Here is an 18465-nt window from a genome sequence, read left to right on the forward strand (position 1 = left end):
CAAAAACACATTTCAATTTTATTATTATAAAATGTGACATATTATTTTTTTTAATACTTCATCACAAATTAGTCACAAATTAGTTTTTAATAAGTTAAATAAATAAACCATTTAAATTTAGTTAAAGCTTAACTCATTAAGAATCTTACTTAATAGATCACTAGTTTTTTTATGTTCGACTTTCACTAAAAATTAAGTAAGTGTAATTTAATCGTTACAATGAGTTTAATTATACATCAATTTTGTAGCTATCTATTTTAGGGAATGAAATAGTGCATTGGTTCATTTTTAATTTCAATTATATATAATCCAAAATTATTTAATTAATTTTTATAATCAATCACATTATACAATTCATTAATTAAAATATTTTTTTATTTAAAAATATATATCATATATTTGAAGATTTTACATTATCAAAATAATCATCTCTGAACATTAAAAAAAAAAAGCAAAGTAACTTGGATTTATAAGTCTCCATTACTTTTTCATAATTAAGTCTATGTTCACATTGCACAAGTACCCACTTTTATAATTCACAAGTATTTTCTTTTTAAGGATATGAAATAGCTAAAAGGGTAGAAAATAAGGAATATTGTTTTAGTGAATTATACATAGTTATTGTTCGTAGTAGTTTTCCTTGTACCTTTTTATCGTACAATGGTAATTGTTTAGATTGGGAGTTTAGTTGTTGATATAAGTGATCAATGTTATTTATAGTGAAAAATATGAATTTTGTTAATTAGTTATTTTAATTATTATATTGTCTTCTGAAAAATATATATATGATATTTAATTTGTACAAAAACTTTTTTGTAATGACTTTTATCATATATTTGGAACATTGCAACAATATGCATAAATTAATGAAATATATTTAACTTTATATAGGATTGTTTTATAAAATTTTAACTTCATTTATTTGTTAGGGTGAGAATTGAACATTTATTTGTTAGTGTCGAAAAGTTAAAGGGATGTCATGACTTGTCCGGTTATACTAACTTTTTAAATAAATAAAAAAATTTAATTATTAATTTTAAATTGGTATTGTGTGATAATGTCACTATTTTAATTTCAAAATTATAATATATATATATATATATATTATAATATCCTATAGTATAACTTAGTCTCCTCCCTATTTGTAATTTATTTCAAGGTAAGTATTTATCAACATTAAACTAGCTGGGGATATAGTTGTATGCAACCTTCACCAATTCTTAACAAGTTTCATGCAATTAATTTTAAAGTGATATAGTTACATACATTTATAGATCCTTCCATTTTACATGCATGGAATTGACTATTTAACCACTCTACCTTTACAAATAAAACCCTATAATAATGACCTTCATGGCTCCAAAGGCTTGTTTGTTTTTTTTTAAATAATTATATTTAATTCAAATAATCATATATGTAAGTAAGCCCCTCTTTGTTTGACATGTTTTTCTTAATTAATAAACATATTGCACCTGAGTTTCAAGGAAAATATATTTTTAAATTTGTTAATATATATATATATATATAATCTAAATTAATATCACAATTAAAATATTTAAGAATAATAATTTGTTTGTTTGTTTAAACCTAGATCCAACTCAGAATCTCATGTTTCTAAAAATGTTTTCTAAATGGGGGCGGTCTGTAACAATTAATACAAAAGTGATTAATCACTTGAACAAGTTATTTGCCTATGGTTGTTTATTAAATAAAATTTATAATTAATAGTTTGAAAATGTATTTTTTATTTTATTTTATAAATATAGCAGGCTATTTTATAAATATAGCAGGCTATTTAACCACTTTATATTCATTACACCCATTTCAATTTTAAAAAAAATAACTTTTAAAAAAAATGTAAGGTTCTAGTGAAAACAAGAGGTGAATAACTCCAGCTTTTCTAAGGTCCTGAGTTCTCATGCAAGAAGTTTTATGTCTGATTAAATTGTTAAGACCGAAGTGATTAGTTGTCGCACTCAAAAGGTTAACGGAACTTAGCATTAAAAAAAATAAACTCCAAACAAAAATAAGATATGTAAAATAGGTAAGGTAAAAGTAAATAATCAGCCCTAGGGTAAGAAGTAATGAAAGAATTACATTTTTACCTTGTTTTCTTTTTGGCTAAGAGTTGCATGCTTCATTGAAGAGACAGACTGCCCTACCCATATTCTTTTCCCCTTAAATATTCACTTTTTATTCTTGAGAGAGAGAGAGAAAGAGGAGAGAGACTCCGTTGATCATTATATATATATATATATAAGTGTGTGCATGAATCAAGATCAGTGATGTCAGGCCTTTACAGTACTTGTCATCTTCTTCTTCTCTACCTGTATCACTTTTTTTGAATCACAGAAAAATAAAAGCTTCTTCTTTTCCCCCTGAATTTACCTCTCTAGTGAATCTCATCTAGTTTCAGACTTCATACAAACAATGGCTTATTCCCCTCAAGGTTAAAAACCCATCCTCTCTTTTTCTTTCTTAACTTGTATACTTTTCTCTTATGCCCAAAATTGAACAGGTAATATGAAGAAGAATCAAAAAAGAAGCTTCATTTACAGTTCCGAGTTTCAAGCCATGTTAGACGGAATGGAAGACGAAGATTGCGTCGACGAAAATGGTCAGACCTCAGAAAGAAAGAGGCGTCTGACCGAAGATCAAGTCAGGAAATTGGAAAAGATATTTGAAATTGAAAATAAACTTGAATCCGACAAGAAACAGAAGATCGCCGAGGAATTGGGTCTTCAACCTCGTCAAGTTGCTGTCTGGTTTCAAAACCGTCGAGCAAGGTGGAAGACGAAGCAGTTAGAGAGAGATTATGGAGTTCTTCAAGCTAATTACGATGAGCTTAAACTCAACTTTTCAAATCTTCAAACCCAGAATCAAATTCTAATCTCAGAGGTCAAATAACTATTTCTCATTATCAGTTTATCACAATTCACAAATTGTCAGTTTTAATATAATTGTGTTCATAAATTGCAGCTAAGAGAGTTGAAAGAGAAGATCGTTGAAGAACAACCGGCACCCATGTTATTATCAGAGACAAACTACAACAATGTGGCTGTCCCTTGGACCCTGACCGGCGCCGGCGCCGGAGGCAATGGCAGCTGCGACCGGACCCAGATCGAACGGCTCCTGGGTGGTCTGAGAGGAGGATTATCAGACAGCAATCAACTATTTAAGGAAGAAGAAGAAGAACATAACTTGTTTGGTGTAGATCATGACTCTGTTTCTTTCTTTTCACTTGATCAGCCACCCACATTTTACTAATTATAAAAAAAGTTGGGTAAATAATAATAATAATTATTATTATTAATTAGGATTATAAATAATTAATTATATATATATATATAAATATATACTTTTGTTGAATGTGACATGGACTTGCTTTAATTTTGATTTCATGGTTTTTCCTTATGGCGGTTGAGATGTCAAAATGGAGCCGACAAATGCGGTGACTATTGATCTCATTGAACATGTGTTATAAAATAATAATTTATTCAAATTATATGATCTTCATTTTTATTAACTATTATGCATGACAAATTCTTGAGAGTTGAAAAAAATGACTTTTAATTTTATTTGTATGGTTGTCTATTTTATATTATAGTATTTGTCTTTGAATATTATATATTGATGTGCCGAAAATAATTTTTATATAGAATGGGTTTTTCATGTTATATGTTGAATAGATTGGGCCCATATTGGTTCTTAGGATAAAGATTAAGTTAAAGTTTCATGGGTCTAAAAGCCCAAGAAGAAATTTGGGCTCAGATGGTCCCTAGGAAACCATGCTTTCAATGAAATTAACCTTTTAAAAAAAGAAAAGGGTAGAATCAAGATTTCTTTTCAATTTTACACCAATTTAACCAGTCAAATTGAGTTAAAATCTTATGTGAATTAAACTAGAAAAGTATCATAATTTTATGGGTTATTTGAACAACAATAGAAGTCACTCAAATAACCTATCTTGGTATTCTTAAAAAAATAATTGAAAAAAAAAATGAATTATTTGATTAAAAATTTAATGGTATAAATATATAATATAAAAATAAAATATATTTTAACATGCGATTGATAAGAAAGAATGTGCGGATCAATTATTGCTAGGGCTGTCAATATTTAACCCTAAAATCAAAAAAAATTATGTTAGGATAATGTATTTTTAAGTTTAGGTAAAAATTAAGTTGACTCAATTAACATGGCTAATAAACATGTCAAAAACGGGTTAATGTAAACTGTTTACAGTTTTCTTTTGTATGATTTTTTATTTGTCTTTTCCTACTCACTTAATTTTTTAAGTGAGTGTGTGATAAAAATTTATTCGAGTAATAGGTTAATCGGGCCAATTAGTCGACTTCGGGTCAATTACAAATAAACATGTAACCTAAACCTATTAGGTTCATGTTTGGTTTGTTCAACCCGCTCCAAACTCAAATACAAATAAACATGTGAGGTTTATGTTCCGAATAGTAAACCTATTAAGTTCATGTTTGGTTTGTTCAACCCGCTAAAATGACCATCCGATTCCTCGACCAACATGAATTGTCAACAAAAGAACATCACTTTCTTTTCTTTATACAGAAGTTATTCTTAATACTTTTTTGGGGCCATACTAAGAAAGAGGTCCAGTCTAACCCTAATTATTACAAAATATTCAAATAATCCAATATAATTATTTTATTTTTATTTTTTTTAGATGATTTTACAGAAACATATAAATACAATTAATAAATTACCAGCTACCACTAGTTTTGTGGATTTGGCCTTGTTTTGAATTGTCTGTATTGTTTGAATTTTCTCCTTTCTTTTATTCCTCTTTTACCTGGAAACAGCTGTAACAATGCTTTACATTTCATTTCATTTTTTTAATAAAAACATTTAAATTGAAGTGAAATTATTCACTTCCTATATATATATATAAATAATAATAAAACTATCATAACAAAATATATTAGTTAATTTTCTCAATAAAATAAATCATGTTTTTCAAGAAAAGAAATAATATTAAAATATGTATAGACTTTTAGTACATTATAATTAATTTAATTTTAATTATATTTATTAATTATTTTAAAACAAACCAAAGAAGTCTGAATTTTGATGGTAGTCACGATTATTCTTAATCTTTGTTTCTATAGAATGGTGGTCACGATTTGACTCTTAGGATTATGGTTATATTAATTGTATGTAAAATATTATAATGCAGTTCTGAATTTATAAAACAAAACAATTCCAACTTTCAAATTTGTTTTCTTTCTTCAAAGTAGAAAAATTCCTATTATTGAAAAAGTGAGTTACAAACATTAATTAATTAATACAAATATTTTGATTAATGTGTATAGAGTCCTGAAATATATAGATATCTTTTAAATGAAAACTGCATAGTAGGTGATAAAGTGATTTTGTGGAAATTGGTAATAAAGTTAGAGATTATGTTCTCATGTGAAATTTAATGTCATCAATTATAAATATTATTTTTGAATTAAACACTATCCCTACCATATAAGCGGTATCAATTTATGACTTTTTATTTGTTTTTCTAGTGAAAAATCGAGATTGAATTCTTTGATCTAACTTAAACTATATATCTTAACGAGTTTAACGTTCTATTCTCATCTTAATGTAAATGGTTTGATCAATTTATACCTTGCAATGTAAAAAAAAAAAAGATTTAAGAAAATTCAAAATAATCAGTTTTCATTTATTGATCAGTTCAATTAAGCCAGTTAAACATCAAGTTTATTTGTTCGTCAAAAATAATTACTAGGTAATGAAAATATATTTAAAAACAAATAACATCAATAATAATATAATAATATGTAACATTTTTATATTTTTCTAAAAAATGTAAAGGCATTTTTACTATTAGTATTTTTAATTTTAAAATATTTTATAGTTTAAAATTTTAACTATTAAAATAAGTTTAGATATTAATTCTTATTCATAAACTCATTATATATCTATATATTTTTTAAAATTTAAACAATTATTGGACGACAGTCATTAAACCTTATTGTTGTGCCCGACTTAATTATATTTTGATAATTCTAAAGATTTCCTTATCCATTTGTTAGTAATAAAAAATGCTGCTTATAAAAATATTAAAAATTAATATTTATATTAAAAAGAGAAAATATATATTTAAAGTAAGAAATGATGAACTTTTCCTTGAAATTCCAATGTGGGCGTACAGTATTTTACACGCCGCCCCGCCTCCAAATAAGGAAAATAAAACATTAAAATGTTTTTTTTAATTTAATTTAAATTCAATTCAATTCTTTATTACGTGCATTCCACTGCCAAACCTCGCACAATCTCAAGATTCTCAACCACCGTCAATATACATATTTAATTTTATTTAGACTTTTCAAAAATGTCTCTAGCTTAATTAAAATAGTCAAAATTAAGAGCCATTTAATTTCTTATGAACCCTACAAGAAGGTCACATGAAAATTCCCTTTTAATTTCTCTATTTATACTTAGTTTCCTACAAAATCATCCAAGACTAATGAATATGGAAAACAAAAGGAATATGGCAAGTTGCAAGAAGCATCCCAAGCACAAACAATCCCCCGGAGTATGCTCCATTTGTTTGAACGATAAGCTTTCCAAGATATCGTCAACATCATCTTTGCGAAAATATAATACGCGTTCTTCGTGTTCTTCTTCTTTGTCGTCAATTTCTTCAATTTCATCCGACGCATCTCCGGTTCCATATCAACATTATAACGATGGTCGGTTTTCTTTGGGCGGGAAAAGTGCGGTGATGCTCATGAAGAGCACGTCCATGGCTTTTGAGTTTGATCATAGAAAAAGAGATATTGGATCGGATCATGGGTTAATGAAGAAGGACAAGAAGAAAACCGGGTTTTGGTCTAAGTTACTTCGAGCTAGGACTAGTAAGAGTATCGACCATGGCTTGGTTCGTTCTAGGACCACGAGAGAAAGAGTAAATGCGTCGACTAGGGTTCATTAAAGGATTGATGTGGTGTTTCTCTTTTTTATTTTTTTCCTTGATCTTCTTTGTTTGTTTAATTTCTTGGATGGATACTACACAATGAAAATTATCCCTTTATTACAAGATTGCATGCATGATATGATCAATGTAAAAGAATGTGGAGATGTAAATATGGAGAGATTTGATCTAGTATTGTCCATAATTTCTATTTTCAAAATTTAGATTTTTATGTTTTTGCAACAAATGAAGAAGTCTTTCTAATTCATGATTCTCCTTGAGAAGAAAGGTTGAAAAGTCATTTTCTTATTTTCCTTCAATGTTTCTTTTGCATCGGAGAGGAACGCGTAAGAACCTACCGTTGTGAGGGGTACTTCTCAAACAGGTGCTCCTCCATCTCTATATAACCGCTGGTTTCTCAAGAATACGCAAGTGTCTATTTTTTTCAACACTTAGATTTGAGTTGGTATTATATCTTTTTCGTTGCGATATCTTGTGTGACTGAATCGGATTTTTATTCTTCAATTTTATAATTTGAGATTCTAAATAATATTCATTTAAATCTTCTGATTGGACTCTTAGTGATTATTTCTCGAGTTCAAGTTTGTTTCTTCTTTACAACAAAAAAGATAATTGTTATCGGATCTGAATTTGTTTTTTTGTCTTTTCAATAAAGAGTCACTGAAATTGATTTCTCAAGTTGTTGTAGACCTTCTTACAAGTATCCTTCCATTAATTCGATACTTCCATTATTTCTTCGGATTTATCACAATTTTTTTCCCAATAGATGATTAATTATCATTTGATCGAATATTTTTTGACGTTGTTTATTAACCTTCGATCAAGAACAATTTTCAATACCGCTCAAAATATTTGATAGAGATTTTACGACATTGTTTGATTGATTTGCTAGACCCATCACGTATATCACGTATATGGATATTTAGAGTCACCGCCAAGAATTTGAAAGAATATTGTTGAATTTTCTTTCTTAAAAAACTAATTATTACAAATGTCGTAATATTTAATATATAGATTTTTATTTGTATATTTTTTATTTTGTTTACTATTATTTTGTAATTTAATTTAATATATAATTCTTGAATTAATTCTAAAAAAAGTCAAATGAAATGTACATTTACAAGGAGTAGTAAAAACCTTTATGAAACAATTTCGCACAAAGTTAGCCTGTTTAAAAAAAATCTAAATAAACAAATATATATTCAAATATATAAATATAAATGTTCAATTAGACATGGACACCTATACTAAAGAATTAGACACGGACAATTTCTAATATTATCTATTGTGACAATGGATATTGTTGGTTTCTTTTTCATATTTTATTTTTCATCTTTATCATCTTAAGGTTTACTAATAAACGATAATAGATTAAGTAACGGGTCATGTACGTACCTAATCAACTAAAAAATACCTAATCAACTAAAAGTTCTTAAACCTAGTTTGTTTTAGAAGATTGTGAATTCGATTATGGTTATTCCGCCAATGGATGTTGTATATATTAGGTGGGATTTTGAACCATTAATGCATGAAAAACGGATATAATATGTATAGGGGAAAAATTATCGATATTTTAGGTAAAATATTATACTCAATATATTAAAAATATCAATTTTTTTGGTATACCAAAAAAAATTTAAATTATTGTATCGATACCTAAATTATTGATAAGATGTATGAGATTTTCAAAATTTAAGTATATGGGAATATACAGAGATAATATTTATAAATTAATATATATATATATATATATATAATACTTAAAAACTATATTGATGTGATATTAATTTAACTATATAAATATTATTTTTGAATTAAATTTATAATTATATTATAATATTATTTAATATATATATATATAATTTCTAGCCATTTTATTTTTCAATATATAAAACTAATTTAATTTAATTTATTATAAAATATATTTTTTTAAATAAACTTAATTAAGTTTAATATGTTACCGATAATTATTTTAGGTAAAATATTATACCATAATATATTAAAAATATCAATTTTTTTGGTATACCAAAAAAATTTTTAATTATAGTATCGATATCGAAATTATTGATAAGTTAAATATATGAGATTTTCAAAATTTAAGTATACCGGGATATACCGAGATAATATTTATAAATATATATATAGAGAGAGATGTGATATTAATTTAACTATATAAATATTATTTTTGAATTAAATTTATAATTATATTATAATATTATTTATTATATATATATATATATATATATATAATTTTTAGGCATTTTATTAATTTTATTTATTATAAAATATTTTTTTTAAATAAAATTAATTAAGTTTAATATGTTACCAAATTTATTTCAAATACAAAACACCCTAGCCTACATTTTAATCTAACTTGAAAATTATTATTATATTTATTTTGGTTAACTTCAATTTTTGTAAATAATTTTTATTCTTAACATTTGATAATTTATAAGAAGGTTAGATTTTAAAAAGAATATTTTATTTTATTTTAAATATCTTTAATTTTAATTTTGTGTAATTCTTAACATATTAAATTGATTTTTTTTTGTTAAGTTAATATATTATTCTAATATTATAATACCAATACAGTGCTAACTCAAAATCAAGATATATCAAAATTAAAGTAAGATAAATATTATAATACCAATACAATGCTAACTCAAAATCAAAATATACCAAAATTAAAGTAAGATAAAGAGTGTCAAAGTATTTGAAATATAAGTTTCATCTTTTTATGTATGGATGTGGGCTGTCAAGTATTTGAAGCAGTAATTGATATCTCAGTTACTCTATAATTGTTGAATTAATTGGATGAAGATGTGTTTGACCTATAATATGTTTTAAAAGAAATCAAATAATTAATAATGTGAAATATTTTAATAAAATCTCAATAGAGAAAAAGTTTTATATTTATTAAGGTCAAACTTTGAACCATTTTAACAATAGAATTCAGCCTGAAAGGAAGCAAAATAATTTTTTTTTAAACACTAAAGAAAAACAAAATCACTGAGACATGAAGCTAAGGTTTTCATCCAAATGATTCTAACAAAAAGGAAGATAGTGCAATACAATAAAAGGTACCAAGACATAGCAAATAAAAAGGTAATTCAATACATGCTACATCGATTCAAACTATCAAAACAATAACAAAAAAGTGTGCTAGTTCGGGGTGTTGCGAAAATCATGAGACCACTTGGTTCTAGGAAGAAATAAAAAGAGTCCGATGAAGGCAATTGGGTTTCATCAATCCTGCCACATATCTGCAAATTCGTCTCGCTCAAGAGGATTTGCGTCCTCATGTTGCTTTCTCCTAATCTTAGCTTTAACTTTCATCGCAAATTTACTACCCTTCTTTCTTTTCTCTAGTGCTCGAATCTGGACATATTATATAAAATGTTGAAGCCATTTTAGTTTTCTTTTTATAAACCACAGCGAATAAAGGTGTCTAATATCTGAGATGAAGGATTAATGTACCTGGTTTGGAGAAACATAGTATGGATTCTCGTAGAGTGTCGGCCCCCCAAAGCTGCCCCCAAATATCTTGATTGGATTCATGCAAAATCTAGGACCAGTCTGTGACATAAAAACAAATACCAATCTTAGATTAGAAAGAAAAAAACATTGGGCTATTTTGTTTCTACATAGTAATAAGAATGTCATCTTGCCAAACCTCTACAAGGGTCATTTTATCCAAACCACCCCGATCAACTTTGTCGATTTCACTGTGTGGAGCCGATATCTGTTGACATAATCCAAAAAATAATTTTCAATATTTCCATTCATACCAACATGTAATAAAGAGAATGTAGAAGTGACAATGTATTCATAATAAACCTGGTAATTACGGAACCAAATATGGTCATCAAGAATGGAGAAGACAAACACATGATCGTGAAACGGTTTAGACTTCCTATGATCCTTTGGGGTTCCAAATATCTGTACAAAAAGAAAAAGGTTAGTGCAGTAATGTAATATGCAAGTACTGTCCAGCATGATGGAGTATCACCCAATCAGACAGACATTGGAGAAACCATGAGAATAGTAAAAATCATTAATTTCTCAAAAAAAGAAAGAAAAAAATATATCATTTAAAGCAATAACATTTTGTAGTATATTCTGCTGAACACCATTATCATTTGTTTCCTCAAATAAATTTATAAGTAATAAGAAAGCAATGGATTGATTGGAAACACTGCTTCATCTAGCGTTCCCTTGTGGGTGAGGATCCAGATGAGATTCTGTTTGGAAACAAAATATATCTAGTCCAAATTCAGCAGTGAAATTTGAGCTTGATGAGGACTTCTTTGGAAATATTCTGGGTTATTTGAATGAAAAAATAAACTTGTTTCATGAAGAAATGGATTATTTGAATTAGATGAGTATCTTTTGTATTTTAAAATTTAAAATGTTACAGATAATAAAGGGTATTTTGGTATTTTAGTCATTTATTTGAATTATGGAGTAAAGGGTTATTTGGTCAAACAAGACCTTGATCTTCAAGCCGGAGGCCTACAAACTGTATAAATTTTATGGTAAACGGGTGGTTGGATAGTTGATGGAAGGCGTTTAATGGTTAGAAGGTTTTTAGCGTACACCGACATGTAAAACCATTAAGACCACTGATCTGAATTATTCAAAAATTATTGGTTGTTTCAAAACCAGGTCTAGTTCAACATCCCATAAGTGAGAGAAAACTGAGACTGGAAAGAGTAAGAAATAAGTCTTAATTTGCTCAACCCAAAGTGAGAATTTAACATTCATATACCTGCATAATAATTTCTTTAATGAGTTTCCAGTGAGGAGAGCTATCAAAGTTGGTTGAAAATGTCAAAATAGGACGTGAAGCTTTCAAATGATTTCCTGTAAGCTTCAGTTCTTCCATGGTGTGAACTTCATAAACAAAAAACAGAAAAAGAAAAGTCAGGGTAATAAAAATTGCTGGCTTTGGATAATCTTCAAAGCTGTATTGGAAACATTACCAGCATTCACTATGAATTTCACAGAAGGGCCACCAGGACTCTTTGCCATCCACAAATAAAGATCTCTCTGCTTTCTGCACTGTGAATAGAAAACAAACATGTAAGCATCGAAGAGCATATCTAGATAAATTACATCGGAGAAGAAAAGTACCTCAAAGAACAGAGCTGAAGAACATCCTTTAAGATCTACGAGCTCATTCAAAGTTGCTCCTTTGCTCTGTTTTGATTCAACCTTGTTATCCTTCTTACAGTGAGGCAATAGCGATATCACATTCATCATCAGATGTCGATACCTGCAAATCACAAAATCCCACACAAGGAGTTTTCTTTATTTCATATCAACCCTAAAATCAGTAATACATATCGGAAATTAAGCGAAAGTAAAGCAAATGTCGAACCTGTAACTAATCCTGCGGGAACAAGTAACCAAAACCTTTTCCTTATTTCTGAATATTACAGAATCAGTTTCTTTTTCCTCAACTTTATCCTTCCATCCCGTAAGTGTTCGCTGAGGTCTCTCTTCAGCAGCATCATTTTTCTTCTCGGGGACAGCAACCACTTCGGTATGTTTTCGCTTCTTACCCATTAAGTCACAAATTTCTGTAAAATTGAATGAATCTCTCTAAGAAAACAAGGAAATAAAGTGAATAGACACAGAACAACCTTACCTAAGAACAAAAGGAGCACTATAAATAATACCAGCTAGTATAATCTTAGTAAAATTCCACTCCTACTCTAATTTGAATGAAAGTAATCATCTCACTTAACTAATGAATAACTATCTAACTACAAAAAAACATGATTATCCTGTGTTATGAAGCGTATCATCTTCATGCCCTCAAACTAATCTAGTAATCATTAGTAAGCTAGGACGATGAAATCTTGAAGAAAAACTGAAACAATCAACAGGAAAACGAACATTTGATAAACACATACAGTCCTGTCCTTACAACAGAGAATTGAAGCAAAACAATGATTCAACTTTCTTTCCATGATTATAGCATCCTATTTTGATAAGCTAGGTTAGGAATTGTCTCGAACCAAATTTAACAACATATTTAAAGAATGAACATCAATCAACAATTACAGTATGTTCACAGCTAGACCATAGAGTAGCAAAACACTTACATTGAGCGGATAAACAAATTGATGATCCTAGTCATCAACTGGATTGCCGCTGCTTCACAAAACTAGAGCTCGGTCACCTGGAGCTTGAACAAAGAATTGGAGAATATAGAGATTCTGTATTCAATCAAACGGGAAGCGAAGATTAATGGCGGTGGTCACCCTTGGCTCGTCTTCTCCCTTTCTTCATGCGCCTATATTAGCCCTAGAAGCGGGGTCTTCTTCACTAATGGGCTTTTCAGTTTCGAAAGTCCAATGGTTATTTGTTTAGTTGGGCTCCACATGGATTGATCCATCTGCAAAAAAAGGCCTTGTTTCAAGTCCGGCTATTTAGAGAATCATTTCCTGTCTTACCCACCTTTCAAACAATTTTTCTCAAACTACCCACCTTTTCATTCACATTCCCAAACTACCCACCTTTCTCTCTCTAAATCATTAATCAACCTATTAATTAACCCACTCTCTATCTTAACTCACTAATTAACTCACTTTCTCTCTCTAAACCCATTAATTAACTCCTCTCTTTCTTTCAACTATTAATTAATATCCTCACTTTTAAAATATTAATTAATTCAATTGAAATATATTATATAAATATTAAAATAAAATAACACATATGTTTTATTTTTATTTAAATCTATAAATATAATATATATAGTTCAAATTAAATACACTAAATTAAATAATTTAAATAGCTATTATAAATTAAAATAAAATAGAATACATTACATAAACGGGAACTTGAAATAAAATATATTACATAAACATTAAAATAAAATACATTACATCACAATAAAATACATAACATAAACATTACAATAAAATAAAATACATAATAAATATTAATCACGTTCAATATACAATAAAATGCATATTTTATCTTTATAATTCATTTTTTTTATATTTGAAACTGCGACGTTTAATGACCTTCAAAATGGTCAAACTTATTGTCAAAGGTCAAGAGAATTATTTGAAACTGTTGAGAAAAAAACATCATCACACAAGGTTATTCCATACAATGAACAAAGAGGAGTCTTCGAAATCGTTAATGCACAATACAGAACCATAAATGGATATTGGAAGGGTGGTAACAAACATAATGTGAATTTATATAGAGGTTTTTGCTCTTGTGAAAAATGGAGTAGATATCATAAAATTGAATTATAAAGATAAAATATGCATTTTATTGTATATTGAACGTGGTTAATATTTATTATGTATTTTATTTTATTGTAATGCTTATGTTATGTATTTTATTGTGATGTAATGTATTTTATTTTAATGTTTATGTAATATATTTTATTTCAAGTTCCCGTTTATGTAATATATTCTATTTTATTTTAATTTATAATAGCTATTTAAATTATTTAATTTTGTGTATTTAATTTGAACTATATATATTATATTTATAGATTTAAATAAAAATAAAACATATGTGTTATTTTATTTTAATATTTATATAATATATTTTAATTGAATTAATTAATAGTTTAAAAGTGAGGATATTAATTAATAGTTGAAAGAGAGAGAGAGTTAATTAGTGGGTTAAGATAGAGAATGAGTTAATTAATGGGTTGATTAATGATTTAGAGAGAGAAAGGTGGGTAGTTTGGGAATGTGAATGAAAAGGTGGGTAGTTTGGGAAAAATTGTTTGAAAGGTGGGTAGGACAGGAAATAGTTCCTATTTAGACATTTCTATTATTTTTAGTTTTATTTTCTAATATTTATATATTTTTTCAATATAAAATAATTAATTCCATATTATATATATTATTGATAACACATACACATACATACACATGACCCAAAAATTTTCATTCAGCTTAATAAACTAACAAACTAGTTAATTACCATTGAATATTACCAATATTTATATTATTTTTTAATAATATTTTAATATTGTAAATAAGTTAAATTGTTTTGAAATTGATAAAATATTTAAGCACGTACAATTATGGTTTTATATTTTTTTTTTTAAAAATAGTGATACCCAGACGAATTCAGAAATAGAGTTACGTTGGACTTTATAAATTTGAGATGAGCATAAAAGAAAATGATTATTTTTAATTTTTTTAATAAATTGGGTCAATTTGGATATTGGCATCTTTTTATGAAATTGAGAAGGAACTAGTTAATAATATTGAAAAATTGAAAATTTAAAAAATAAAAATAAAGGATTATGTCCCATTCCTATGCCAAACAAAATTTATGAATTATTTTTGGTAGTATTTGTCGTTGAGTGATGTGTTTAATTATATAAACTTGATTAAATATAACAATAGTGTATCAAACTTCTAACAAAAACTAATGTATACATAAACATAATATGGTTCAATAGGTACCAAAGTTATAAAATAATAACTTTATATATCATGTATTTATAATGTTGGATGACTTTCAATATTGATTTATGTTAATTTATTTACTTTTATAAATAAAGGTCACAGTTCAGGGGCTAAAATCAATTTCAAATATTTGATTTGTACTTAACTTAAGACTTAAGAAAATTTTGTTTATAATTAAACAAAATAAAATTAAAGGGGCAAAAGATTTTAAATTTTTTTTTGGAGGTGTATACTTTATTTTTTCTAAGAATGAATTTGTATTATGTATTATTCAAAAATTAAAAACAAACCGATACAACAAAAGTTGAAATATTAAAATACATTAATAGAACAAAACTATGACTTGAAAAGCACCCATGACCCATCATATGACCTTAACCACCGACTTCTTCTCCTATCATCACAACCGTCTATATTTATTTTCTATCTAGACTTTTCCAAATGTCTCGTGCTTAATTAAACTAGTCAAAATTAGGAGCCATTTCATTTCTTATGAACCTTACAAGAAGGTCACATTGGAAGTCCCCTTAATTTCTCTATTTATACTCGTTTCCTACAAACCCTAGATCGAAGACTAATAAATGAAACAAACTATTGAAAACAATAGGATGGCAAGTTGCAATAAGCACCCCAAGCACAAACAATCCCCCGGAGTATGCTCCATTTGTTTGAACGAGAGGCTTTCAAAGATACCGACAACATCATCTTTGAGAAACTATAATTCGATTTCTTCGTTCTCTTCTTCTTTGTCGTCAATTTCTTCGATTTCCTCTTATGCATCTCCGGTTCCATGTCAACATTACGATGGTCGGATTTCAATAGAGTCAAAAAGACAATATTCTATGTCATTCTTAAGAAAAATTCACCAGAAAAGCACGGTGATGCTCACAAAGAGCACGTCAATGGCTTTTGTATCATGTGTCATTGTACCGGACCATGGGTCAATGAAGATGGACAAGAAGAAAAGTGGGCTATGGTCCAAGTTACTTCGAGCTAGGACAAGTAAGAGTATCGATCATGGATTGGTTCGTTCAAGGTCGTCTAGGGTTCATTAAAAGATTAGTCTCCTTGTTTCTTATTTATTTATTTTTTCATTGATCTTCTTTTGTTTGTGTTAATTTTTGGATGAATACTACACAATTGAATATATATTTGTTACAAGATAATTGTATGCATGAAAGATCAATGTTCATAACTTCATTACTTATACTTTTGAAAGTTTTCATTTTTATTTTTTTTGAAAGTAATAACATTTTGATTATGACCCGTAAGTACTTATGAGCCTTAAATGACCTAAACCCGTCAACCTGCTTATAAATTTTTCTTTGATAAAATTTTGTGTTTGCTTTTTTTACTTACTTTTATAAACGAATTTATGAGTTAACTTTTTTATGTTGTTTTAATTTGAAATAGAGAGACATTATATTAATTACATTGAGTTAAATTGTCTTGGGTTCGAGTTGAGTCAGATCAATCGAGTTATGTTAGGACAATTATAAATAAACAAATGAGGTGCATGTTAGGGATTTTGACCCGAATTATTAAATAAATCATGTTCTGATTAATGTCGTTCAACCCGAAAACATATTAACCATAACTCTACTTGATATAAATCATATCACTAGTTTTGATGAGTTCAAAAGTCTCATAAACTAAACTGTGGTGAAATAATATTGAAATTTTTAAAGAATGACGTGGCGCAATCTGATTGGTCGAAAAAATAACAAAATTTTTCTCTCTTCTCTTTTTTTCTCTCCTCACATTTTATCATTTTTCAATCATTGATATAATAACACATCATTCCTTCTCTCATTTTCTCTCCCAAATTCTCTCTTCTATCACTCCTCTATTAAATAATATCTTACTAATTATTTAAAATGTGAATACACAATTTCTAAGTATATATTAATATAAAATTTCAAACTAAAATTAATAATAATAAATTTTCAAAATTAGATATAACATAAATTTTCAAACATTTATGCAGTTGATTTAAGATAACTAGTGTAGAGTAGGGATGCAACTAGGCGATTTTATCATTCCCGTCTCATTTCATTTCGAAAACTTTTTTACTATCATTTTCATCCCTTTTCCCTTTTGAAATTCACATGACAATGTTATACCATGTTTTTTTAAATAAAATTTTAAATATTATATATATTAAAATTTCATATTATTATAAAAATAAACTTAAAATTATTCTAAAATATGAAAATAAATAAACATGGGTGATATTGTATATTTAATTTTGTTTATTATTTATGACATAATTATGGTAAGATCGGATACACAAATATCATCTTGACTCATACTTGATTAACTACCAGTTAAATCGGAGAAAAACCGCCCTTAACAAGATAATTTAGATCGAAAACCGCATGACGAGATGGATGAGCATATATTCCATTAGACACCTTTATGTCATTTTTTTTCTTTCTTTTGTACGACGGAATATTTAGTTTTATAGCTAATTAATTGTGTTTTGAAATAATTTTTTACAATAATTTAATGAATAAATTATATATATAAATATAAACTAACATATTTTAATGATCAAACTGAATAAATAAATAAAACCATCAAATAAATTTAAAAGTTTAACAAATAAGATGAATCAAAAATTTCAAATTTCCTTTTGTGGCTGCAATCTAAAATAAGATTTATTTTTATGTTTCATTTGTAAAGTTCATTGTGAATTTTTTGTTTTGGGTTTTGTTTTTATTTGTATTAATCTTGTTGAAAATCTTTTAATTAATAAAATTATAATTCATTTGAATTTTTTTGAATGATTTTTTTAAAAATAGTACATGTATAATTAAAAATGATACAAGTAATTTAAATATAACTACACAAACTTTTGTGACTAAAAAACCATAAATATATATATATATATATATATATATATATATATATATATATATATATATATATATATATATATATATATATATATATATATATATATATATATATATATATATATATATATATATATATATATATATATATAATAGAAACACAATCAACAAGTAGTAG

General features: G+C 27.0%; 3 protein-coding genes across 3 annotated transcripts; 2 read left to right on the top strand and 1 right to left on the bottom strand.

The window, feature by feature from the left end:
- Positions 1-2358: 2358 nt before the first annotated feature.
- Positions 2359-3267, top strand: LOC124910035 (homeobox-leucine zipper protein ATHB-6-like). The gene is made up of 3 exons (XM_047450659.1): positions 2359-2449; positions 2519-2898; positions 2980-3267. The coding sequence occupies exons 1-3, from the start codon at positions 2431-2433 to the stop codon at positions 3265-3267; spliced, it is 687 nt and encodes a 228-aa protein (XP_047306615.1). The 5' UTR covers positions 2359-2430.
- Positions 3268-6532: 3265 nt separating this feature from the next.
- On the top strand, positions 6533-6976 carry LOC124910036. Its single transcript, XM_047450660.1, has one exon. It carries the CDS (start codon positions 6533-6535, stop codon positions 6974-6976), a length of 444 nt encoding a protein of 147 aa, XP_047306616.1.
- Positions 6977-9939: 2963 nt separating this feature from the next.
- On the bottom strand, positions 9940-13260 carry LOC124945446 (ribosome biogenesis protein BRX1 homolog 1-like). The gene is made up of 9 exons (XM_047485890.1): positions 13087-13260; positions 12357-12558; positions 12110-12251; positions 11959-12037; positions 11745-11869; positions 10814-10915; positions 10650-10718; positions 10454-10552; positions 9940-10354 (listed from the first exon to the last, which is right to left on the bottom strand). Exons 2-9 carry the CDS (start codon positions 12542-12544, stop codon positions 10223-10225), a joined length of 936 nt encoding a protein of 311 aa, XP_047341846.1. The 5' UTR covers positions 12545-12558; positions 13087-13260; the 3' UTR covers positions 9940-10222.
- Between the last annotated feature and the right edge of the window lie 5205 nt (positions 13261-18465).

The sequence above is a fragment of the Impatiens glandulifera genome, chromosome 7, assembly GCF_907164915.1.
Source record: "Impatiens glandulifera chromosome 7, dImpGla2.1, whole genome shotgun sequence".
Taxonomy (NCBI): domain Eukaryota; kingdom Viridiplantae; phylum Streptophyta; class Magnoliopsida; order Ericales; family Balsaminaceae; genus Impatiens; species Impatiens glandulifera.